Here is a 26,141-nt window from a genome sequence, read left to right on the forward strand (position 1 = left end):
ATATTTCCTGTTAACCTACTTTTTCTCTTAATTTATTGCATGGATATACTTGCAGGCTGCTATGTCTATTATAGTGCTGAGACAGACGGACTGCAAGTGGAATACAAGTGTTTTTCCAGCAAATAATCGGTAATCTTGAAGTAGTATAAAGAACAAAAGAACATGCATTTATATAGCACCTTTCACGACCTCACTACATCCCCAATAGCTTTACAGCCAACAAAGTAGTTTTTTTTGAAGTGTAGTCACTGTTGTAATGTAGGAAGCACGGCAGCCAATTTGCGCACAGCAAGGTTCCACAAACAGCAATGAGATAATGACCAGATAATCTGCTTTTTCCGTGATGTTGGTTGAGGGATAAATATTGGCCAGGTCACCGGGGGAGAACTCCCCTGCTCTTCTTCAAAATAGTACCATGGTTGTTTTATGTCCACCTGAGAGGTTTAACATCTTATGCGAAAGACGGCACCTCGCAGCGCTCCCTCAGTACTGGCACTGGGAGTGTCAGCCTGGATTATGTACTCAAGTCTCTGGAGTGGGACTTGAACCCATGACCTTCTGACTTAGAGGCAAAAGTGCTACCCACTGAGCCAAGGCTGATACTTAAAGTTACGATCGTCCTCTTTAATCTGGTTAATCTTCCCCTTTCCTTTCTTCAAGTTTCTTCATTGTCTTGGGTACTGACATAACACACAAGCATTCAGATGTGGGAGGAAAGCAGATTTTTTTATTACACAGTGATGTTAAAAGGTTGGTGAGAGAGAAAAGAGGAACCAAGAAATGAGCAATGTTATAGATCCAAAATATAACACTAAAAAATTATTTTAAGTATTAAGAGAACAGTCAGAGAAAAAGTGAGATGCTAATGAGGGAAACTGAGAATAAGTATCAGCAGTTCATTTTTTAAGTGATTACTTCCTCCAGTTTACAAGGGGAAACGTGAACAACAGACACTTCATAATTTGTGATAATCCAAGTAGAATTAACAATTTTTACATACATCAGATGGAGATCAACATAAATAAGTCCCCAGGGATAAGTGGTATTTGTTAAAGAATGAAGAGAGTCAAAGGATGAGATTTTGGGAACATAGGAGCAAGAATTGTCCATTCATCCCCTCGAGCCTGTTTCGCCATTCAATTTAGATCATGGCCAATCTGTTCAATGTGAACAATCTTTGTGGAGAGTCAGTGACACTGGGAAGATCCTGTTAGATTAGAAACAGGAAAATTTGATGCTCATTTTCAAAATGGATGACGGAACAGACTCAGGAAACTGTAGCCCCAGCAGCATCACATCAATACCATCAAATTACACCAGCCAACATGGAATCAAAAGAGGGAGAACCTGCCCTACTAATCTTCTTAACTTTTTTGAGGAAGTGACATCCTAGGTGTTTCAGATAATTAATGGAGCTGGTAGAGTAGATCGAGAGAAACATAAGAAAGAGGAGCAGGAGTAGGCCATACAGCCCCTCGAGCCTGCTCTGCTATTTCCTCTGGTGGGGGTGTCAAGGTGAACAAGGGGGCATAGCCTTAAAATTAGAGCTAGGCCATTCGGGGGTGATGTCAGGAAGCACTTCTTCGCACAAAGGTTAGTGGAAATATGGAACTCTCATTCCTCAAAAAAGCTGTTGAGGCTGGGGGTCAATTGCAAATTTCAAAACTAAGATTGATGGATTTTTGTTAGGCAAGGGTATTAAGGGTTACGGAACCAAGGCAGGTAAATGAAGTTAAGATACAGATCAGCCATGATCTAATTGAATGGAAGAACAACCTTGATGGGCTGAATGGTCTACTCCTGTTCTTATGTCCCAAGTGGACTCTTGTCCTGATAGAGTGGCAATAGGCCCTCTTCTTGAACCACTGCAGTCCTTGTGGGGATGGTGCTTGGTGAAGAATTTTGAGATTTTGATCGAGCAACAGTGACTGGTAGTCTCTGGAGGAAGCACTGAGGGTAGCAAGGGAACAGAATGTACTCTGGGTGGGGGACTTCAATGTCCATCACCAAGAGTGGCTCGGTAGCACCACTACTGACCGAGCTGGCCGAGTCCTGAAGGACATAGCTGCTAGACTGGGCCTGCGGCAGGTGGTGAGCGAACCAACACGAGGGAAAAACTTACTTGACCTCGTCCTCACCAATCTACCTGTCGCAAATGCATCTGTCCATGACAGTATTGGTAGGAGTGACCACCGCACAGTCCTTGTGGAGATGAAGTCCCGTCTTCGCACTGAGGACACCATCCAACGTGTTGTGTGGCACTACCACCGTGCTAAATGCGATAGATTCAGAACGGATCTAGCAGCTCAAAATTGGGCATCCATGAGGCGCTGTGGGCCATCAGCAGCAGCAGAATTGTATTCCACCACAATCTGTAACGTCATGGCCCGGCATATTCCTCACTCTACCATTACCAACAAGCCAGGGGATCAACCCTGGTTCAATGAGGAGTGTAGAAGAGCATGCCAGGAGCAGCACCAGGCGTACCTAAAAATGAGGTACCAACCTGGTGAAGCTACAACTCAGGACTACATGCATGCTAAACAGCGGAAGCAACATGCTATAGACAGAGCTAAGCGATTCCACAACCAACGGATCAGATCAAAGCTCTGCAGTCCTGCCACATCCAGTCGTGAATGGTGGTGGACAATTAAACAACTAACGGGAGGAGGAGGCTCTGCAAACATCCCCATTCTCAATGATGGCGGAGTCCAGCACGTGAGTGCAAAAGACAAGGCTGAAACGTTTGCAACCATCTTCAGCCAGAAGTGCCGAGTGGATGATCCATCTCAGCCTCCTCCCGATATCCCCACCATCACGGAAGCCAGTCTTCGGCCAATTCGATTCACTCCACGTGATATCAAGAAACGGCTGAGTGCACTGGATACAGCAAAGGCTATGGGCCCCGACAACATCCTAGCTGTAGTACTGAAGACTTGTGCTCCAGAACTAGCTGCGCCTCTAGCCAAGCTGTTCCAATACAGCTACAACACTGGCATCTACCCGACAATGTGGAAAATTGCCCAGGTATGTCCTGTCCACAAAAAGCAGGACAAATCCAATCCGGCCAATTACCGCCCCATCAGTCTACTCTCAATCATCAGCAAAGTGATGGAAGGTGTCGTCGACAGTGCTATCAAGCGGCACTTACTCACCAATAACCTGCTCACCGATGCTCAGTTTGGGTTCCGCCAGGACCACTCGGCTCCAGACCTCATTACAGCCTTGGTCCAAACATGGACAAAAGAGCTGAATTCCAGAGGTGAGGTGAGAGTGACTGCCCTTGACATCAAGGCAGCATTTGACCGAGTGTGGCACCAAGGAGCCCTAGTAAAATTGAAGTCCATGGGAATCAGGGGGAAAACTCTCCAGTGGCTGGAGTCATACCTAGCACAAAGGAAGATGGTAGTGGTTGTTGGAGGCCAATCATCTCAGCCCCAGTGCATTGCTGCAGGAGTTCCTCAGGGCAGTGTCCTTGGCCCAACCATCTTCAGCTGCGTCATCAATGACCTTCCCTCCATCATAAGGTCAGAAATGGGGATGTTCGCTGATGACTGCACAGTGTTCAGTTCCATTCGCAACCCCTCAGATAATGAAGCAGTCCGAGCCCGCATGCAACAAGACCTAGACAACATCCAGGCTTGGGCTCATAAGTGGCAAGTAACATTCGCGCCAGATAAGTGCCAGGCAATGACCATCTCCAACAAGAGAGAGTCTAACCACCTCCCCTTGACATTCAACGGCATTACCATCGCCGAATCCCCCACCATCAACATCCTGGGTGTCACCATTGACCAGAAACTGAACTGGACCAGCCATATAAATACTGTGGCTACGAGAGCAGGTCAGAGGCTGGGTATTCTGCGGCGAGTGACTCACCTCCTGACTCCCCATAGCCTTTCCACCATCTACAAGGCACAAGTCAGGAGTGTGATGGAATACTCTCCACTTGCCTGGATGAGTGCAGCTCCAACAACACTCAAGAAGCTCGACACCATCCAAGATAAAGCAGCCCGCTTGATTGGCACCCTATCCACCACCCTGAACATTCACTCCCTTCACCACCGGCGCACTGTGGCTGCAGTGGGCACCATCCACAGGATGCACTGCAGCAACTCGCCAAGGCTTCTTCGACAGCACCTCCCAAACCCGCGACCTCTACCACCTAGAAGGACAAGAGCAGCAGGCGCATGGGAACAACACCACCTGCACGTTCTCCTCCAAGTCACACACCATCCCGACTTGGAAATATATCGCCGTTCCTTCATTGTCGCTGGGTCAAAATCCTGGAACTCCCTTCCTAACAGCACTGTGGGAGAACCGTCACCACACGGACTGCAGCGGTTCAAGAAGGCGGCTCACCACCACATTCTCGAGGGCAATTAGGGATGGGCAATAAATGCTGGCCTCGCCAGCGACGCCCACATCCCGTGAACGAATAATAAAAAAAAATGTCCAATCGCGATGCTGGGATTTGAACCCTCAACTGCTGGGTTGTTAGTCTCGAACCATAACCACTAGAGGAAGGAAAAATCTTGGCAGCCAGTCATTCCGGCTATTCCTGTACACTTTCAATCAAATGGAGCGCAGCGGGATTCACAGAGGTTTGGGCACGGCTTTGTGATCTGTGGCCTTGACCAAAGATGGTGTACAGCAACAACAACTTGCATTTATATAACGCCTTTAACATCGTAAAATATTCACAGGAGCATTATCAGGTATAATTTGACACCGAGCTACATAAGGAAGTATTAGAACAGGTGACCAAAAGCTTGGTCAAAGAGGTAGGTTTTGAGGAGCGTCTTAAAGGAGGAGAGAGAGGTGGAGAGGTTTAGGGAGAGAATTCGAGAGTTTAGGAACCAGGCAGCTGAAGGCACGGCCGCCAATGGTGGAACGAAGAAAATTGGGGATCTGCAAGAGGCCAGAATTGGAAGAATACTGAGTTCTCGGAAGGTTGTAGGACTGGAGGAGGTTACAGAGATAGGGAGGGGGCGAGGCCATGGATACAGCATGAAGTCAGAATGAAACAGGACCTAAAGTAAGTTGTAAGAGTGGAATTTTGCAGGAGTTGGTGCTTCAGGAGAGCAAAGCAATAAATTGCAGGTGAGGGGGGGCGAGGAATAGAGAATATCTGAGTGCTATGGTACAAATTTCAGACCGTTACGGTGGCCATGCCACAGGCAAAATGATTCTTTATAAGAGCAGATGTCACTTTATATAAGATTATCGTTAAGAAAGGTTACAGTTCACCCCTACGTGTTGCTTATTCTGATCAAGCGCTCATTCAAATTTATGGCTCATTAACAAGACTTCAAAAATCAAATATTGTTTGCTCAAGTTGTATTATTCATTAATACCTCTATGTGTCTCTGTAATGGCCTACTTAAGGATACCAAATAAAAAACACCAGCAGTTACACATTCATTCAGCAACGAGGGTTTGTCCATCTGGGCTTTACTAATTACAAGGGGGCAGACGTTATGCTGCAGCTATACAAAACCCTGATTAGATCGCACCTGGAGTACTGTGAGCAGTTCTGGGCACCGCACCTTCGGAAGGACATATTGGCCTTGGAGGGAGTGCAGCGTAGGTTTACTAGAATGATACCCGGACTTCAAGGGTTAAGTTACGAGGAGAGATTACACAAATTGGGGTTGTATTCTCTGGAGTTTCGAAGGTTAAGGGGTGATCTGATCAAAGTTTATAAGATATTAAGGGGAACAGATAGGGTGGATAGAGAGAAACTATGTCCGCTGGTTGGGGATTCTAGGAGTAGGGGGCACAGTCTAAAAATTAGAGCCAGACCTTTCAGGAGTGAGATTAGAAAACATTTCTACACAGAAAGGATTGTCGAAGTTTGGAACTCTGTTCCGCAAACAGCAACTGATGCTAGCTCAATTGCTAAATTTAAATGTGAGATAGATAGCTTTTTGGCAACCAAAGTTATTAAGGGATATGGGCCAAAGGCAGGTATATGGAGTTAGATCACAGATCAGCCATGATCTTATCAAATGGCGGAGCAGGCACGAGGGGCTGAATGGCCTAATCCTGTTCCTATGTTCCTAGTTGCAGCGTTGATCAGAAATAAATAATTTAAGAGTCAGTGATCCATTCTGCATTTGTCTGATATGGATTCACAGAGTAACGTTGTGGGTCAATATTAACTAGTAATGTCTTAAAGTTACACTATTCAATTACAGTTGCATATGTAGTAATGTTTTTCAGGGAAAAAATGAAAGCCTAGAAATGACTGTCAGTGATATTGGCCCAGAATTTGCGGTCAAAATGATGGTGAGGCTGATGGTGCTCATTGTTATTTATGTGCAAATCACACAGCAGCTTCAGGCAAGGGGCAGATGCACAGTTAAACGTGAAAATCTGGATTTTTTCTGTTCGAGATGCACCTCTCCACCATTATCTTCATGAAAGCAGCATCTCACTGTTTGAATCACCATTGAAACGTATTGAACGGCGTGAAGTTGCTGTATTTGTGCAGTAGATACGAACTAAACTCACCACAGGAAGTTAGGGCTTGGCCATTTCAGTCCAAGGAACTTTTTAACAGCATGATAAGTGTTAATTACTGCCAGTCAACCTCTCTGGCACTGAAAATGAACCATCACAAGTGTGGAGTCTCATTCCTTCAGCTTTTAATTGTTGTTGGAGATTTTTTTAAACATTAATTCAGTTTTTTTTAACTTTTTCTTTCTGTCTCCTTTTTCTCTCTATCTTAATCCAATCTTTCTTCCCCTCTCTATTTCGCTTTCTATACCTGATTTGACATTGAATTCCCTATTCTAACTTACACTTCCTGGTTCAGACTCTGCGCGATTCATTAACACTCCATCATTCTGATTGATTAAGGCGATACACTGTTGTTTGCCCTGTTCACACAGGTCCCAGGTGCCCTGTAGGGGACCGTTTCCATCTCCCACTTCCAGCAAATTGCCGTGCAAAGTCTCATGGAGATTAAACGGACAAGGGCAAGTCTAACTAACGGCAGGGGCCGTTCGTTCACTGGCTGCAGCAAATTCTGGCCCATTAGCGGATGAATGCCTCACACATTCTTCGACATTCCTTTGGCCCCTAATTTAGCGGAAGCATTAACACATATAAAATAAATGTGCTAACACTGGTGTTAGAATGGTGGAGAGCGGGATGTCATATGAACACATTACACACTCTTTCACTATGTTAATTAAAATACAAAAAGGCAATTTGCTTGTCTAACGACGGCCACTGCACTCCAAAAATAATTTGAGACCTTTAACCGGGATAAGGTGCCATATAAATGTAATTGTTATGATTTATTAAGCAGAAAGGAGGGAGTCCAGTGAGCAGCTGAAGGGACAACTCAATGGCTGGAGGGAGTTAGTTGGTTGAGGAAATTCTTGCAGATTGAATATTTGCTGGAGATTTCACTGATCGTGTCAGCAGCAATACCAAAAATATAAGGAGAGACTTTCTATTGAAAAAAAATTTGAAACTCTTACCACTGGCAGGAGACACAGATTTAAAATAATTGGCAAAAGAATCAGAGGGACGATGAGGAGAAATTTTTAATGAATTGTTGTGATCTGGAATGCACTGCCTGAAAGGGCGGTGGAAGCAGGTTCAATAGTAACTTTCAAAAGGGAATTGGATATACATTTGAAAAGGAGAAATTTGCAGGGCTATGGAGAAAGAGCAGGGGAACGGGACTAATTGGATAGCTCTTTCAAAGAGCCAGCACAGGCACGATGGGCCGAATGGCCTCCTTCTGTGCTGCAAGAGTCCATGCACTGTGAACAAAACAACAATAAGGAAATACAATTCAGTGGTATTGTATTGTTATTGATTTAAGTAACATTTACGCATCTTCTACCCATCTTCTCAAGGCTTCAAATAAGGGTATAATGACGTAGTATGGTTCACAACATTGAGTCAGAGGTGAGAAAATATATGCAGCTAATACTTACAGATTTATACGGTCTCCCCTTGGTAACTGTTATGAATTAAGGCAGAGGCCTATTATTCATCATGTATTGCTTCTAAGTGCAAAAAGAATGTGCATTTGAAAAATCAATTGACGAATTAAATGAGGTCTCTAATGAGACTGAAAGACATAATCCTGTATTTAATAAGCCATTTTCCTGCTTAGTGGCCTCAATGGCAACTGTAATGTCGGGTTTTTTTCCTGATAGAGAACTAAAATATCCTTCTTACGGGACGATTCTGCCCGCTGGTTCTCCCAAGGAGAGACAGGGAGCAAATCCAAGGGAATCGCGAGTGAACAGCTTGTGATTTACAGTCCATTCATTCTAGTTTACAACAATCTTCATTTATAAAATGCTTTAATGTAGAAAAACAGCCCGAGGTGTTTCATAGAGGCTCTAATCAACAACAAAAAAAGCGGACATCGAGCCAAGGAAGATGTTAAGAGGGGCAACCAAAAATGTGGTCGGAGAAGTGGGTTTTAAAGAGGGTTTTAAAGGAGGTGGGAGAGGCAGAGGGAATTTCAAAATGTGGGATCTATGCGGCTAGAGGAACGGCTGCCAATGGTGGAGTGAAAGGAGGGGAGATATGCAAGAGGGCAAAGTCGGAGGGACAGAGAGTTCGGGGCAGGGGAGTTGTAGACGTGATTTCCCACGATGCACACCCTGCGAGCCCCAGATCACAGAATCACCCCATTCCTCTCCTCTCCAATATTAAAACATGATGTGGAGATGCCGGTGATGGACTGGGGTTGACAATTGTAAACAATTTTACAACACCAAGTTATAGTCCAGCAATTTTATTTTAAATTCACAAGCTTTCGGAGACTTCCTCCTTCCTTAGGTAAATGTTTCAGGAGCTCCTTGAAGCCTACGCATTTATACATATAGAACAATACATGGTGTTTACAGACTGCCCCTGCAACTGCTCGTTGCCAAGGCAATCACCGTGTTCAGACAGAGAGGTGTCACCTGCAGAACCCCCGAATACACATTCAACAAAAAAACAAACAGGGAAAAAAACAGAGAAAAAAAACAGAGAGAGGCAGAAACATCCGGAAGGCAGAGAGAGCCAGCAAATGACCCATTAATTTTTTCCCTGTTTGTTTTTTTGTTGAATGTGTATTCGGGGGTTCTGCAGGTGACACCTCTCTGTCTGAACACGGTGATTGCCTTGGCAACGGGCAGTTGCAGGGGCAGTCTGTAAACACCATGTATTGTTCTATATGTATAAATGCGTAGGCTTCAAGGAGCTCCTGAAACATTTACCTGAGGAAGGAGGAAGTCTCCGAAAGCTTGTGAATTTAAAATAAAATTGCTGGACTATAACTTGGTGTTGTAAAATTGTTTACAATATTAAAACATGCATTCATTCCCATTCACCGTACGCAAATGCACTTTGGCATAAGGGTCACTAACTGAAGCGTGCGTTTATGCAACCTTATTATTCAGTCCATGAATTTCACTGCAAAGTACATCCATATTTAAAAGGTAAAATCCATGTGTTTCACTGAATAATCAACAATTTGAATGCAATTCAGGATATGATATTGGCATTTCATTTTAGCACACTACTGGTGCTTCCATGTGTAAGAACTTGCACTTATGCAAGGTTTCAGCATAATTTTGTACTAAAAGAGTGGTAAGTATGCGGAGCAGATTATCAGGTACCGGTGATGGAGCAAGAAACCCAAATGGTGATGGAACAAGAAACCCAGCAATAATGAATGGCAGTATATGTCCATTCACAATGCTTGGATTTGAACTCTTAACTGCGGGGTCTAGTACCCTAATAGTTTCAAGAAGGAATTTGAGAAATGGGATTTAGGGTTATTAGAAGCACACCAAGGAAATACTGTGGATAGGTGGGCTAGATGGGCCTTCTCATGCCTGGAACTGTTACTATGTTAGATTCATAGGTAGGCAAAAATAATGCCCAGGAGTAAAATCACCTTAGGAGGATAGAATCATAGAAAATTTACAGCACAGAAGGAGGCCATTCGGCCCATCGTGTCCGCGCTGGCTGAAAATGAGCCATCCAGCCTAATCCCACTTTCCAGCACTTGATCTGTAGCCTTGTAGGTTAGGGCATTTCAGGTGCACATCCAGGTACTTTTTAAATGAGTTGAGGGTTTCTGCCTCTACCTTGCGTCTGCCATCACAAAAGAGAGGGACGATGCAGACATCATAGTTAAGGAGGATGAGTGTGAAATATTGGATGGGATAAACTTAGTGAGAAAGGAAGTATTAAGGGGATTAGCATTTTTGAAAGTAGATAAATCACCAGGGCGAGATGAAATGTACCCCAGGCTGTTAAAAGAAGCAAGGGAGGAAATAGCGAAGGCTCTGACCATCATTTTCCAATCCTCAGTGGATACAGGCGTGGTGCCGGAGGATTGGAGGACTGCTAATGTTGTACCATTGTTTAAAAAGGGAGAAAGAGATAGACCGAGTAATTACAGGCCAGTCAGTCTAACCTTGGTGGTGGGCAAATTATTGGAATCAATTCTGAGGGACAGGATAAACCGTCACTTAGAAAGGCACGGGTTAATCAAGGACAGTCAGCATGGATTTGTTAAGGGAAGGTCGTGTCCGACTAACTTGAATGAATTTATTGAGGAGGTAACAAGGAGGTTTGATGAGGGTAGTGCGTTTTATGTGATCTACATGGATTTTAGCAAGGCTTTTGACAAGGTCCCACATGGCAGACTGGTCAAAAAAGTACAAGCCCATGGGATCCAAGGGAAAGTGGCTAGTTGGATCTAAAATTGGCTCAGTGGCAGGAAGCAAAGGGTAATGGTTGATGGGTGTTTTTGTGACTGGAGGGCTGTTTCCAGTGGGGTTCTGCAGGGCTCAGTACTAGGTCCCTTGCTTTTTGTAATCTATATTAATGATTTGAACTTAAATGTAGGGACATGATTAAGAAGTTTGTGGATGATACAAAAATTGACCGTGTGGTTGATAGTGAGGAAGAAAGCTGTAGACTGCAGGAAGACATCAATGGACTGGTCAGATGGGCAGAAAAGTGGCAAATGGCATTCAATCCGGAGAAGTGTGAGGTAATGCACTTGGGGAGAGCAAACAAGGCAAGGGAACACACAGTAAATAAATACTGAGAGGTGTAGAGGAACATGTGTGGAATGCATGTCCACAGATCCTTGAAGGTAGATAAAGTGGTTAAGAAGGCATATGGAATACTTTCCTTCATGAGCCAAGGTATCGAATATAAGAGCAGGGAGGTTATGCTGGAACTGTATAAAACACTAGTTAAGCTACAGCTTGAGTGCTGTGTACAGTTCTGGTCACCACATTACAGGAAGGATGTAATTGCACTAAAGAGAGGGTACAGAGGAGATTTACGAGGATGTTGCCAGGACTGGAGAATTTTAGCTATGAGGAAAGATTAGATAGGCTGGGGTTGTTCTCTTTGGAACAGAGGAGGCTGAGGGGAGATTTAATTGAGGTGCATAAAATTATGAGGGGCCTAGATAGAGGGGATAGGAAGGACCTATTTCCCTTAGCAGAGAGGTCAAAAACCTGGGGGCATGGATTTGAAATGATTGGTCGAAGGATTAAAGGGAAGCTGAGGAAAAAGATTTTCACCCAGAGGGTGGTGAGGGTCTGGAACTCACTGCTTGAAAGGATGGTAGGGCAGAATGGGTGCTTTTAATTTAACTTAGCACATTTTATTCAGCAATAGAAAAAGACAATTCTAGCTCATTCAAAGGAAATCCACCTCTGATTAATTTTATTAATTGCAGTTTTAGTTGACCTGTTCAAGCTTTGTTTAATAGTAAATGCAGAGTGGGAGTAATTCCTTTAAATATTTGATTACCATTAACGCTGTACTCTGCAGTAAAGGTCCAATCACATTAGAATTAGATTTCGATCTCCTTGCATCGGGTGGCAATTGAGGTGACTCCCCCCTCTCCCTATAACCTTGTTCCATGTGCATCATTCTCATTCTTGCTTGTCCAAGTTAGCTGATATCCTCACTTCCGTCTGCTGCCCTCTGACTTCCAGTGCAGTATTTTTGCCTTGGTGGCCTCATGCGTAACTTCCTCATGATCTATCCCAGACATTGTCTACGTCTATCCATTATCTCCCAATGAAGATTGAGTAACCCATAATTGGATTACCAACCCCAAGCCTTCTTTCTGTATTAGTGTTGCTGACAGTAATGCCCCCTGCCTGCCAGAGCCCTGTAATGCTGTTGATCTGGTGTTGCCTTCTTATCTTCATTATTCTTCACCAACGTTAAGTGTGAAGACCATTCGACCTTAGCTCATTTAGCTCCTTGAGCTATATGTTTCAGTGGCACGGAGAAGGACAGATTGCTTTGAACTCTTGTAGATCTTCAGCTTAGTGTTCATGTTAAGAAACCAAACCTTAGATAGCAGCTGAAAAACAACAGTGGTTTTTGACACTTGTTGTATTCACTTCATTCAGAGACAACCCACACAGGACTATTAGGCAACGATTTTCTTTTTTTTTTGACGCATAACAAAAGGAGATGAGAAAGTGTTGGGAGGATAATGACTAACTCATTGAAAACATGGCACTGGTCTTTAATTAGAAACCAATCACTTCCCTTGTGATTCGTGTACCCGCCAGTAATGAGGTCACTTCCCCCAGACCCGGCATCCTCTGGCGGGGTCAAGAGCAGAGGTCACTGGCAGGCGAACTCTAACCCTAACGCAGTGCCGGGATTGCACCCCCAAAGATTTTGGGGGTCTTTCTGATTTTAATTCAAGAGAATTGCTCTGGAAACCCAAGTCCCCAAAATATCTTAACTTGACTTTTGGCAACTATGTATATATTATATAGAATTTACAGCACAGAAACAGGCCATTCAGCCCAGTTGGTCTATGCTGGTGTTTATGCTCCACACGAGCCTCCTCCCACCCTAATTCATCTAATCCTATCAGCTCATATTGGCAACTGGTTGTTATAGTGGGTTAGAATTCTCTCTTTTTAACCCTGGGTCTAAGGTTCAAATCCACTCCAGGCTTAATAGGATGAAAGTGTCTTTTCTCTCCAAAGTAAAGATGATTTGGGCACTGAACTTTCCACAGGTCAGTTCTACTCACACCTTGAGCGTATATCCTCAAGTATACTGTTGTGGTTCCTCAGAGCATGCTCTTCTGAGATTTGTATTAAGGTATCTTGTTGGGACAGTATCAATGGAGCTTTATGCTCTATCCTGTTGCTATAAATGGCCAGGAAGTGCTTGATGCTGCTGACTTTGAGTGCAAAATGCAGAAAAAGATTTCATTCCCCAACAGTGACCTCCCTGCTTTGGATGACCACAAAAAAAATTCCCCTCAGAAATAATTTTTTTTTTAAAAGGCTGAAAGGTTATTGCTTCTGGACTGCTGCCTATCTTTTCTAGCGGCCTGTGATGATTTAGAGGTAGGTAGGAAACCTCAGTCTCCATTCCCAACCATAAGTTTTGCTGTGAGGCTAGGAACCATGTCCTAATTCCTTGGATGTTCGTGCCCAATATTTGTGCCTCATGTCTAGGGAGCCAAGTCAACCCCTTCTTTGGGAGTTAAAGGCTCCTGAGACATATGCACAGTCTATGAACTGCTCAGAAGAACTTGAAGGTATGACTGTACCGACCTTAGATTTGGTCGGTTGGAACCTTGAGGTGGAGGAGCTGAGTTGGATTTTCTACCTTTTTAGAAATAATATGAGGATGGGAACAAAGGTTATTTTTCTTGTGAAGTAGCTGCATTTTAGTATAACTTGTACATCCAGCTATCTTAAAGCCTGTCCCCTGTCCCTCACCATGCAAAGAGGTAAGACAAAGGGTGTTGATGTGAAGACGGCCTGCATGAGGGAACGCGTGATTGAGTTTGTGCTCTTGAGAGGAGCTGAAAATCTCTGAGATTGCACAACTCAACTGGTGAAAGATGCCTGAAGTTCTTGAACAATTTAAGTTTCCCTTATAACAAAAAGCAAATACTTTAGAAAGAAGGTTATTTTTCTGGTTTTAGTAATTAACATTTTTTTTCAATGGATTTTGTTGTCTAGCCAGTCCAAGGGTTTGATTATGCCAAGCAACACATCGGACAGCATGGTGGAGAGGATGAAGTGACCATCACTCAGGAGACTGTGGTGCTGCCACTCCCTGGACGAGATCCAGTTGTACCTCATGAAAGAGAAATCTCCCAGGACGGGAGTAACACCAAACCACCAAAAACCATCGACATTCGAAGAAGGTAATTATTTTAACTAGTGCAAGGCAGTGGCCCGGATTTTAACTTGGAGCCAGGAAGAGAGCGGCGGTGGGCGTTTATCAGACACGAAACCCGGGTGTGAAGTTGGCAAGTCGGAATCTGTCATCACGACTTAATTGAAGGAAAAGTTTTTACTTCCGGGTTATGCGCCCGGCAGCCAGCCAGATTGGCTGCCTGTCGGGCGGGAGAGCAGCCGGGGAGAGATCAAGGTCTTCGGTGTTTGTATAGGAGAGCTCGGGGAGAGAACGGGATCTTTGGGGGTTGGATGGGGGGAGGTGAGCAGTCGGAGATCGTTGCGGAGGTGAGCAGTCGGAGATCGTTGGGGAGGTGAGGTCGGAGATCGTTGGGGAGGCGAGGTCGGAGATCGTTGGGGAGGCGAGTAGTCGGAGATCGTTGGGGAGGTGAGCAGTCGGAGATCGTTGGGGAGGTGAGGTTGGAGATCGTTGGGGAGGCGAGCAGTCGGAGATCGTTGGAGAGGCGAGCAGTCGGAGATCGTCGGGGAGGCGAGGTCGGAGATCGTCGGGGAGGCGAGGTCGGAGATCGTCGGGGAGGCGAGGTCGGAGATCGTTGGGGAGGTGAGGTCGGAGATCGTTGGGGAGATGAGCATTCGGAGATCGTTGGGGAGGCGAGGTCGGAGATCGTTGGGGAGGCGAGCAGTCGGAGATCGTTGGGGAGGCGAGCAGTCGGAGATCGTTGGGGAGGTGAGCAGTCGGAGATCGTTGGGGAGGTGAGGTTGGAGATCGTTGGGGAGGCGAGCAGTCGGAGATCGTTGGAGAGGCGAGCAGTCGGAGATCGTCGGGGAGGCGAGGTCGGAGATCGTCGGGGAGGCGAGGTCGGAGATCGTCGGGGAGGCGAGGTCGGAGATCGTCAGGGAGGCGAGGTCGGAGATCGTCGGGGAGTTGAGGTCGGAGATCGTCGGGGAGGAGAGGTCGGAGATCGTCGGGGAGGTGAGCAGTCGGAGATCGTTGGGGAGATGAGCAGTCGGAGATCGTTGGGGAGGCGAGGTCGGAGATCGTTGGGGAGGCGAGCAGTCGGAGATCGTTGGGGAGGTGAGGTCGGAGATCGTTGGGGAGGCGAGGTCGGAGATCGTTGGGGAGGCGAGGTCGGAGATCGTTGGGGAGGAGAGCAGTCGGAGATCGTTGGGGAGGTGAGGTCGGAGATCGTTGGAGAGGCGAGCAGTCGGAGATCGTTGGGGAGGTGAGGTCGGAGATCGTTGGAGAGGTGAGGTCGGAGATCGTTGGGGAGGTGAGGTCGGAGATCGTTGGGGAGGTGAGGTCGGAGATCGTCGGGGAGGTGAGCAGTTGGAGATCGTCGGGGAGGCGAGGTCGGAGATCGTTGGGGAGTTGAGGTCGGAGATCGTTGGGGAGGTGAGGTCGGAGATCGTTGGAGAGGTGAGCAGTCGGAGATCGTTGGGGAGGCGAGCAGTCGGAGATCGTTGGGGAGGTGAGGTCGGAGATCGTTGGGGAGGCGAGGTCGGAGATCGTTGGGGAGGCGAGTAGTCGGAGATTGTCGGGGAGGCGAGGTCGGAGATCGTCGGGGAGGTGAGGTCGGAGATCGTCGGGGAGGTGAGGTCGGAGATCGTCGGGGAGGCGAGGTCGGAGATCGTCGGGGAGGCGAGTAGTCGGAGATCGTCGGGGAGGCGAGGTCGGAGATCGTCGGGGAGGCGAGGTCGGAGATCGTCGGGGAGGCGAGGTCGGAGATCGTCGGGGAGGCGAGGTCGGAGATCGTCGGGGAGGCGAGGTCGGAGATCGTCGGGGAGGCGAGGTCGGAGATCGTCGGGGAGGAGAGGTCGGAGATCGTCGGGGAGGAGAGGTCGGAGATCGTCGGGGAGGTGAGCAGTCGGAGATCGTTGGGGAGATGAGCAGTCGGAGATCGTTGGGGAGGCGAGGTCGGAGATCGTTGGCGAGGCGAGGTCGGAGATCGTTGGGGAGGTGAGGTCGGAGATCGTTGGGGAGGCGAGGTCGGAGATCGTCGGGGAGGTGAGCAGTCGGAGATCGTTGAGGAGGTGAGGTCGGAGATCGTTGGGGAGGCGAGCAGTCAGAGATCGTTGGGGAGGTGAGGTCGGTGATCGTTGGGGAGGTGAGGTCGGAGATCGTTGGGGAGGAGAGGTCGGAGATCGTCGGGGAGGTGAGCAGTCGGAGATCGTTTGGGAGATGAGCAGTCGGAGATCGTTGGGGAGGTGAGGTCGGAGATCGTTGGGGAGGTGAGGTCGGAGATCGTTGGGGAGGTGAGGTCGGAGATCGTTGGGGAGGCGAGGTCGGAGATCGTCGGGGAGGTGAGCAGTCGGAGATCGTCGGGGAGGTGAGGTCGGAGATCGTTGGGGAGGCGAGTAGTCGGAGATCGTTGGGGAGGCGAGCAGTCGGAGATCGTTGGGGAGGCGAGCAGTTGGAGATCGTTGGGGAGGTGAGGTCGGAGATCGTCGGGGAGGTGAGCAGTTGGAGATCGTTGGGGAGGCGAGGTCGGAGATCGTTGGGGAGGCGAGGTCGGAGATCGTTGGGGAGGTGAGGTCGGAGATCGTTGGGGAGGTGAGCAGTCGGAGATCGTTGGGGAGGCGAGGTCGGAGATCGTTGGGGAGGTGAGGTCGGAGATCGTTGGAGAGGTGAGGTCGGAGATCGTTGGGGAGATGAGCAGTCGGAGATCGTTGGGGAGGCGAGGTCGGAGATCGTTGGGGAGGTGAGGTCGGAGATCGTTGGAGAGGTGAGGTCGGAGATCGTTGGGGAGGTGAGCAGTCGGAGATCGTTGGGGAGGCGAGCAGTCGGAGATCGTTGGGGAGGTGAGGTCGGAGATCGTTGGGGAGGTGAGGTCGGAGATCGTTGGGGAGGTGAGGTCGGAGATCGTTGGGGAGGTGAGGTCGGAGATCGTTGGGGAGGCGAGGTCGGAGATCGTCGGGGAGGTGAGCAGTCGGATATCGTCGGGGAGGTGAGGTCGGAGATCATTGGGGAGGCGAGCAGTCGGAGATCGTTGGGGAGGCGAGCAGTCGGAGATCATTGGGGAGGTGAGGTCGGAGATCGTTGGAGAGGCGAGCAGTCGGAGATCGTTGGGGAGGTGAGGTCGGAGATCGTTGGAGAGGTGAGGTCGGAGATCGTTGGGGAGGCGTGGTCGGAGATCGTTGGGGAGGCGAGGTCGGAGATCGTTGGGGAGGCGAGCAGTCGGAGATCGTTGGGGAGGCGAGCAGTCGGAGATCGTTGGGGAGGCAAGCAGTCGGAGATCGTTGGGGAGGCGAGCAGTCGGGGATCGTTGTGGAGTTGAGGTCGGAGATCGTTGGGGAGATGAGGTCGGAGATCTTTGGGGAGGCGAGGTCGGAGATCGTTGGGGAGGTGAGGTCGGAGATCGTTGGGGAGGTGAGGTCTTAGATCGTTGGGGAGGTGAGGTCGGAGATCGTTGGGGAGGTGAGGCCGGAGATCGCTGGGGAGGTGAGGTCGGAGATCGTTGGGGAGGTGAGGTCGGCGATCGTTGGGGATGCGAGCAGTCGGAGATCGTTGGGGAGGTGAGCAGTCGGAGATCGTTGGGGAGGTGAGCCGTCGGAGATCGTTGGGGAGGTGAGCAGTCGGAGATCTTTGGGGAGGTGAGCAGTCGGAGATCGTTGGGGAGGTGAGGTCGGAGATCGTTGGGGAGGTGAGGTCGGAGATCGTTGGGGAGGTGAGCAGTCGGAGATCGTTGGGGAGGTGAGCAGTCGGAGATCGTTGGGGAGCCGAGCAGTCGGAGATCGTTGAGGAGGCGAGCAGTCGGAGATCGTTGGGGAGGCGAGCAGTTGGAGATCGTTGGGGAGGTGAGGTCGGAGATCGTTGGGGAGGCGAGCAGTCGGAGATCGTTGGGGAGGCGAGCAGTCGGAGATCGTTGGGGAGGCGAGCAGTCGGAGATCGTTGGGGAGGTGAGGTCGGAGATCGTTGGGGAGGTGAGCAGTCGGAGATCGTTGGGGAGGCGAGCAGTCGGAGATCGTTGGGGAGGCGAGCAGTCGGAGATCGTTGGGGAGGTGAGGTCGGAGATCGTTGGGGAGGCGAGCAGTCGGAGATCGTTGGGGAGGCGAGGTCGGAGATCGTTGGGGAGGCGAGGTCGGAGATCGTTGGGGAGGCGAGGTCGGAGATCGTTGGGGAGGTGAGCAGTCGGAGATCGTTGGGGAGGTGAGCAGTCGGAGATCGTTGGGGAGGTGAGCAGTCGGAGATCGTTGGGGAGACGAGCAGTCGGAGATCGTTGGGGAGGCGAGCAGTTGGAGATCGTTGGGGAGGCGAGCAGTCGGAGATCGTTGGGGAGGTGAGGTCGGAGATCGTTGGGGAGGTGAAGTCGGAGATCGTTGGGGAGGTGAGAAGTCGGACATGGGGAGGGTGGGTGGGTCTCGGACAACGGGGAGGGGGAGGGCTGGCCGATTCTGGTGGTCCGATTGAGGCAGGTAAGCTTGTTGGGCCTTGAGGAAACACTCTTGCTCCTCCTGACTCACAAGCAGTGCAGTAAAGGCACTTACCCGATGATCTGGTCCTCCTCACCTCCTTTTCACCGGCAAGATTCACAAGCCCCAGGAAACCCGCGCCGGAGGTGTTAAATTTAAAGGTCAGTAAAATTCAATTTGAAAGGCCTAATTAACGTCCCATCAGGATGTTAATTTCTGTGATAACTACCCACCCGCCTGAACTAATTAAGGTCCCGATTGCGGCCAGTAGGTTGTTTGCATGCATCCAAACGCGTGGCCATTAAACCGGGAAATGGGCGCGTTTGAAAAATCAATTATTTTAACTATCCACCCGCCCCCCCAACCCACCCATTCTTACGGGTTAAAATTCCTCCCCATGTGTTGCAGCTTGTAGATGGTAAGAATGTGTTGGCACATTACATGCCAATATAATTTTAGAGTCAGTATGGCTATCGTGACCGGACAACCATTTACTTTGTTAGTCAGGAACTTGGTGAGAACAACTTTGGGCAAATTCAGAACAAAAAAAGTTAATAATTTGTATATTTTCAGAACACATGCAGTATAAGCCGTTATATACTCAAAATCCAGGGGAAGAGTCTTTCATTTTCTAATGAGCATGTGTGGAAATTTATTCAACGTGGCATTGGAAATTACAGGCACCAAGTCTCTCTTGTAAGAGTCAAAGTGTATTTGTTTTACCATGCACTTTGTTGACGAGGTTCACCCATTCGGGGTAATTTTAACCGAACTCTCCAGGCGGGAATCCCGTGGGATTGGTTGTGACGCTGGTTTTACATCCCCCGCCCGATATTGCTCTCCGTTGACTTCACTGGAGAGTAAAACTGGGCGGGTTGTAAAACCAGCGTCACACCCGATCCCGTCAGTTTCCCGACGGGCGGGTCAGGTTAAAATTGCCCCATCTGTGTCTGTCAAGGAACTAGGTCCCCCCCCCATCTTGAGCCACAGGTCATAAGTTAATTGTCGGGTGATAGTGTTATTCAGCGAAACTCTACTGAGGAGAAAAGCCAGTGTCAGCATCTTGTTATTTTCAGTTCTTGTTAGGTGGCAGCTCAGTCAGAGAACTAAGACACTCCAAATTTGATTCATCCGGTTGGGCTAGACCAGGATGAAGCTTTGTTCAGTTTCTGCTGGTTGTGTAGGTTTTTGATTTTCTGCAAAGTTTGACAGTAATTTGATGGGTCACGGCAGGTCCGCTATCCCTGTAAAAGGGAAGAGATCTACTTTTTTTTACCAATGGCTGTTGGCAGCTTTAAGCTGCAATGCTCCCCAGTGATTACGTTTCCTGCACGCACAGGTAGGAGCTAGCAATGCCTGCTCCTGAAATAATGATGTCTCTTGTGACACCCTTTCATAAGTCTCTGAAAATTCAGCTTGCAGCTACATATTTTAGTACTAGCCTGTGCATTTATAATGCTGACTCCCGCTCTTTGGCCTTGAGATCGATTCAATTGCAGAGTCTGGGCTGGGAGAGGGAATGGGAGTGGGGGAAAGAGAACGGAAGTCACTGTGTGTGAGTGAAGTGATGAGGGTAATAAGATGGATTTTGCCTTAAATGTTTAAATTATTTAAACATGGACACCAGGAAAGCCTGTATTTTCAGAACTAAGTCTTGCTCTGGCAGTGGTTGGTTACTTTTCTTGGCATAGCTGTTGCAACAAAATCCATGTAAACATTTCTGGTCAGTTAATCCGTTGAACTCCCACCGTGTCCAGTCAGTCTCAAGCAAAAAAAATTACTGTGTCTCTACTACGTAAACACCCTACATTACGTTACAGACAAACACTGTGTTACCTACTAAGTATGTTCACCGTCATTCCTCTAGCTTGCTTACAAGCATACATGCAAAAAAGGAAATGTAAGGACCAGCTGGTCCATCGAGCCTGTCCTATACTAGCATGGTGTAACTTCTGCATACTATCAACCGCCCAATGTACCCCCTACAATCTCCTGGGAGAGGTGGAGAAAAGTCCTGAGACCAATTTAGGAAAGAACTCTGGGAAGTTCCCCTTGGATCTTGAAGGTGATCAACTAAGTTCCAGGAGACCACGGTGATTGGGAGACTCATCCTCAGTGGACTGCCAAAAGATGTCAGCATCTTTTCCTTGTTAGGTGCATTCCGAAGAACTGACTGTTAGAGAGCCTCTTCGAGTGGTGCCAGCTTGGAATGAGATAAATCTGAGCCAGAGAACAAAGACACTCCAAATTTGACTCATCCAGTTGGGCTAGACCAAGATGAAGCTTTGTTCAGTTCTGCTTGTGTAGGTTCTGGATTTTCTGCAAAGCTTGACCATACTTTGATGTTCATGGCCTTTTACCTTCTATGTGCAGATATATTGGTCACTCTCAGGAACTCATCCAGCTCCCTTTTGAATGTTTGCAACAAATCCGCACCCTCTGCACTGTGATGAGACTTGTTCCAGAGTGCGACGACCGTCTGCGAGAAAAAGGCCTTCCATGCATCTCACTTGGTTCTGTGCCTCCGTAATTTGTACTTACGAGCCCTGATCCTCCTTAACCTATTGACTTGGACTGAGTCTTGTCCTGTCGTTGGCTCGTAATGTCTTCATTACGCCAAAATTTGCGCTGTAAATTCACGCTGATCTTGCCGCCAGCTCCTTACGCTGAAATTTCCTGCAAATCTTGTTGGCAAACGCCAGAACATGAAAACCGGTGTAAAGCCAACAGAAATCGGAGGAAACAATTGGGGCAACGAGAAACACACCATATTTCTCCTTTAATTAAAGTTTGATGCCATCAAATTGTCCTTTACACACTTCAGGTACAGCATGTTTAAGGAAATGCAATCATAGAAGCTTTTTTCAATTGCTAATATGACTCATTCTGATGCCATAAAGTTGCTTTCAAAGATACAGAAAATGTAGTGTAGATCTCAGTAAACAGAAATTAAAAAAACACTTAGAGAATCGGCATAAAACACCAAATGTTTGACTTTGGGTCCTCTTGCACCTAAAATTTTAGATGTAAATTTACAGCTATTCAGAACGGGCGTAGGTGCAGGAAATCCATGTCTTTTGTGTGGGAGGCAGGTATCTGTTGATGAGCAGCGGATGTTTCACTGAATTGGCACAAAACATTGAGGAAACTCAGGTGTAGCATAAATACAGGCATAAGTCGACCTTTTCCGCAAGAAAATCGGTGCTACGCAGTTGTTACGCTGCAAGTTTCTCAGGAAATTCCGAGCCACTATTTTAAAGACTTGAATTAAATCTCTTCGAATTCTAAAGTAGAAAAACCCCAGCTCTCTCAAGCTTCTGTTCGATGGCATCCTGGTGACTGTAAACTTAAAACATTTTAGTACTTGTGATAGAAACATCGGCCAGGATTTAATGCTTCAGCACTTAGCCCTTGCCTTTAGCGTTTGCATCTCCTGGATGATGATGGTCATGGTAGAACCATTTATCATCAATATAACTGTGAACAACCTGTGGAAATTAAACCTGTTGTAATTTAAAGCAAAAAAAAAATCCAACAACAAAAACAACTTTTAACGTAATAAAATGTCCCAACGCGCTTTACTATTGAAAAGAAACCAGTAACCCACAGAGTCTTTTTCTCCGTGTCACATTATCATCTGAGTGAATATAGAGACCTGCAGTTACATATTTACACCCACCTTTTGTATTCGTTCACGGGAATGTGGGCATCGCTGGCAAGGCCATCATTTATTGCCCATCCCTAATTGCCCTGGAAAAGGTGGTGGTGAGCTGCCTTCTGTTGTCTAACCCTTGTTTTCCTCTTAGAAAACTAAAGAAAAAAGAAAGACTTACATTTATATAGCCCCTTTCAAGACATTCCAAGAAGCTTTACAGTCAATGAAGTACTTTTTTGAAGTGTAGTCACTGTTGTAATGTAGGAAACACGGCAGCCAATTTGCTCACAGCAAGGTCCCACAAACAGCAATTTGATAAATGATCAGATAATCTGGTTTTATTGATGTTGGTTGAGGATTAAATATTGGTCAGCACACCCTGCTCTTCTTCGAAATAGTGCCAGGGGATCTTTTACATCCACCTGAGAGGGCTGACAGACTTCGGTTTGATGTTTCATCCAAAAGACAGCACCTCAGAGAGTGCAGCACCACCCCAATACTGCACCGAAGTGTCAGCCTAGATTTAATACCCAAGTCCCTGGAGTGGGACTTGAATCCACGATCTTTTGACTCAGAGGCAAGAGTGATGCCAACTGAGCCAAAGCTGGGTTTTGTTAGGATGGACACAACAGGGCTCAATAGCACCATTGGTCCCATTAACTAAATCCAGATGAGTTTAGGATGAACATTTTGTCTAGACTAATAAATTTTTATTTTTTTTGAAGAGAATATTCCAGTTATTTGGTGTAACTTTTTTAAGACCCTACTTTGGGCTAACATGATGAAGCACACCTTACCTTTAAGAAGCAAGTTACTCTCCTTTTTTCCAAGTATAAGATATTTGAGTCATAATATACTGCTCAATTCTTCCTTTAAAGACTTAATGTAGATATCAAGACCTTCTAATAATATTTGTTAATTTGGTCCGCAAAGCACAACAGTGTTCCTCTTTCTAAATGGTTGCCAGAGATCTGCTAGATAATAGAAATGGCACCTCATGCTCTCGTATCATATTACCTTACTTGAAGTCAGTGATTTATGTTCTGATCTACTCATAGATCCATTTCTGATCCCGCAAGTCAGAATGAGTACCCTGATAACAATTAATGAGGCTACGGCAGGAAATCTTTGGTGTAATCAAATAACAGACCAATTCGGTCTTCACATGTAGCCTAGCATCATCTGTCAGAAACCAAGATGAAGAAGATTTAGAAACATTGTTAATGGATGATCACAAAATTCACAAAAAGAAACATAACCAGTCCAAAACTTGGGGTCATAAATATAAGATAGTCAGTAATAAATCCAATAAGGAATTCAGGAGAAACTTCTTTACTCAGAGGCTGGTTAGAATGAGGTACTTGCTACCGCAAGGAGTAGTTGAGGCGAATAGCATAGATGCCTTTAAGGGGATGCTTGGTAAGTATATGAGGGAGAAAGGAATAGAAGGTTATGCTACAGAGTGAGATGAAAAGGGGTGGGAGGAGGCTCATGTGGAGCATAATCACCGGCATAGACCAGTTGGGCGGAATGGCCTGTTTCTGTGCTGTAAATTCTATGTAATTCTATACAACAAAAAATACTGAGTTGGTGACAGTTTTTGGGCTTATAGATGGGCCATTCTGTCCGGTGAATTAAACATCTACCTCACCCAATTGTTGACAATACCAATATTTCAAAAAACATCACTAGCTTTTCTGAGCTTACTGTAAATCTAGTTTTACTTTGCCCAACTAGTTCTGTCTTCTCTATATAAGAGACCATTGTCCAGGATCAGTTGTACATTTTGAGTTTTAATTACATATAGGTTAAGGGGAAATTTAATAGAACTGCAGCTAAATGCAAATGGATACAAATGAGGTTTTGATCCGAGTAAGTGAGGAGAAACTGTTTCCACTGGCAGGAGGGTCGGTAACCAGAGAACACAGATTTAAGGTAATTGGCAAATTGAGCAGAGGGGGAAATGAGGAGAACAGCAAGTTGTTATGATCTGGAATGCACGGCCTGAAAGGATGGTGGAAGCAGATTCAATAGTAAATTTCAAAAGGGAATTGGATAAATACTTGAAGTGGAGACATTTGCAGGGCTATGGGGAAAGAGAAGTGGGAGTGGAACTAATTGGATAGCTCTTTCAAAGAGCCGGCACTGGGGCCGATGGGTCGAATGGCCTCCTTCTGTGCTGTACAATTCTATGAATCTATGTTGTCAATTATATTTTTAATGAATAAATTGCATGAAATTGTTCTCGTATCTCATCTCTTTTATAGAGTCCCACTAGTTTTACTGCCATTTTGTAGCATTGCCCTGAATGAGTTGACACTGGCTAATTAATTTCATTTTTATGTCCTGTAGTATCTGTAAATTGCTTTATGATAATAACTGTAAACAAAATGTTTATAGTCAGCAGTGTGAGAGGTTAGTTGAGCAACTAACTGCAGCTAAATGCAAATGGATACAAATGGCAGACTTGCTTTGTTTGGCTCCAGCAGACTGACTGACAAATAACTTAATGGGAATTAACCCAATATCCGCACAAGTAGGTTTTCGTTCTGTATTGTTGATGAATGTTTCCAATGAGCTGCTGTGGGGAGGTTGTAGGGGCCGTAAATTTGTTTTGGCCCGTTTTCGGGCCTGAAATAGACATCACACGCCAGAGGCCCGAGGCTCACCTGAAATTGGGCCTTCGGGCTTCATTGGCACATCGCTGGCACGCTGCGGGCGCCAATTGTACGGTCCAGAGGCAGCTCGGTTGACTCTGGAGGGAAGGGAGGTTGCTGGCAATGGTCTTCGGCACTCATCCTCCTGACTCTGCATTCAGGCCTCGGGCCTCAGCAGAATACAAAAAAAAGGCCACAACCATTTTAGCAGTGGCCCAATCTCCTGTGCAGATGAGGTGTGGCCCTCTGCACTGCGAAGTTGGCTATTGTTGTACCTCATTTAGGCCCATTTACAATATTAAGTTTAGACCCAACAAATTTTTCAAGCCAGTTTCTGACCTACTGATTCTCCTAAAGATATGCTGTGGAGGGAGAATCTCTCATGCAGTTCAGTTGGTAGCCCTCTCTCCTCTGAGTCAGAAAGTGATGGGTTCAAATCCCACTCCAGAAACTTCAGCCCATAATCCAGGCTGACACTCCCAGGGCCAGTACTGAGGTGCCATCTTTCGGATTAGATGTTAAACCGAGGCCCTGTCTGCCCTCTCAGGTGGACATAAAATATCCCATGGCCCTATTTCGAAGAAGAGCAGGGGAATTCTCTCTGGTGTCCTGGCCAATATTTATCTTTCAACCAACATCACTAAAACAGATTATCTGGTCATTATCACATTGCTGTTTGTGGGACCTTGTTGTGCGTAAATTGGATGCTGTATTTCCTACATTACAACAGTGACTACACTTTGGGACATCATTTGCATTCAGAGACCAGTCCTCGTTGATAGTCCCTCTGCGGTGGCAGATAAAACGATGAACGATTGCGCAAACCGTATCTACATATAGTTTTTTGCCGTGTCTCAGTTTGCACCCTTCTAAAGCAGACATTGAAACAATAATCCTCTATCTGGCTTTCATTGCCATTGAGGTCAATGTCTATTTTGGATTTTTTTCCCCCCAGTGGATGAAAAGCATTTCCTAAATAATTTCTTGAAACACCAAAATCAATTGCTATAAACAAGGAGCAGCTGCAGCTTTCTTAAACGCCAGTCGATTTTCTCCCATTTCCCACAGTTTCTGCCAAGATCCTCAGAGTGAAGGCTGCTGTATAACGTAACAAAGGTCAGCAGGATTGCTGGGTTAGTTTCAATGATTTAAGTGATCTGGGAAGCGTAGGAGACTGGGTGGGTGATTTGATCGAGGTGCTTAATGGATTCGATAGGGGAGATACGGAGA

The 26,141-nt window shown here is 46.7% G+C and overlaps 1 protein-coding gene across 1 annotated transcript in view; it reads left to right on the plus strand.

Annotated features, from left to right (window-relative positions):
* kiaa1549la (KIAA1549-like a) overlaps nt 1-26,141 on the plus strand; it is a 378,638-nt gene that overhangs the window by 267,029 nt on the left and 85,468 nt on the right. The window contains exon 12 of the mRNA XM_067994216.1: nt 14,010-14,197. Coding sequence (XP_067850317.1) covers nt 14,010-14,197 — 188 coding nt within the window. The remainder of the gene's footprint in view (nt 1-14,009; nt 14,198-26,141) is intronic.

This window comes from Heptranchias perlo, chromosome 12 (assembly GCF_035084215.1).
Source record: "Heptranchias perlo isolate sHepPer1 chromosome 12, sHepPer1.hap1, whole genome shotgun sequence".
NCBI classification, from domain to species: domain Eukaryota; kingdom Metazoa; phylum Chordata; class Chondrichthyes; order Hexanchiformes; family Hexanchidae; genus Heptranchias; species Heptranchias perlo.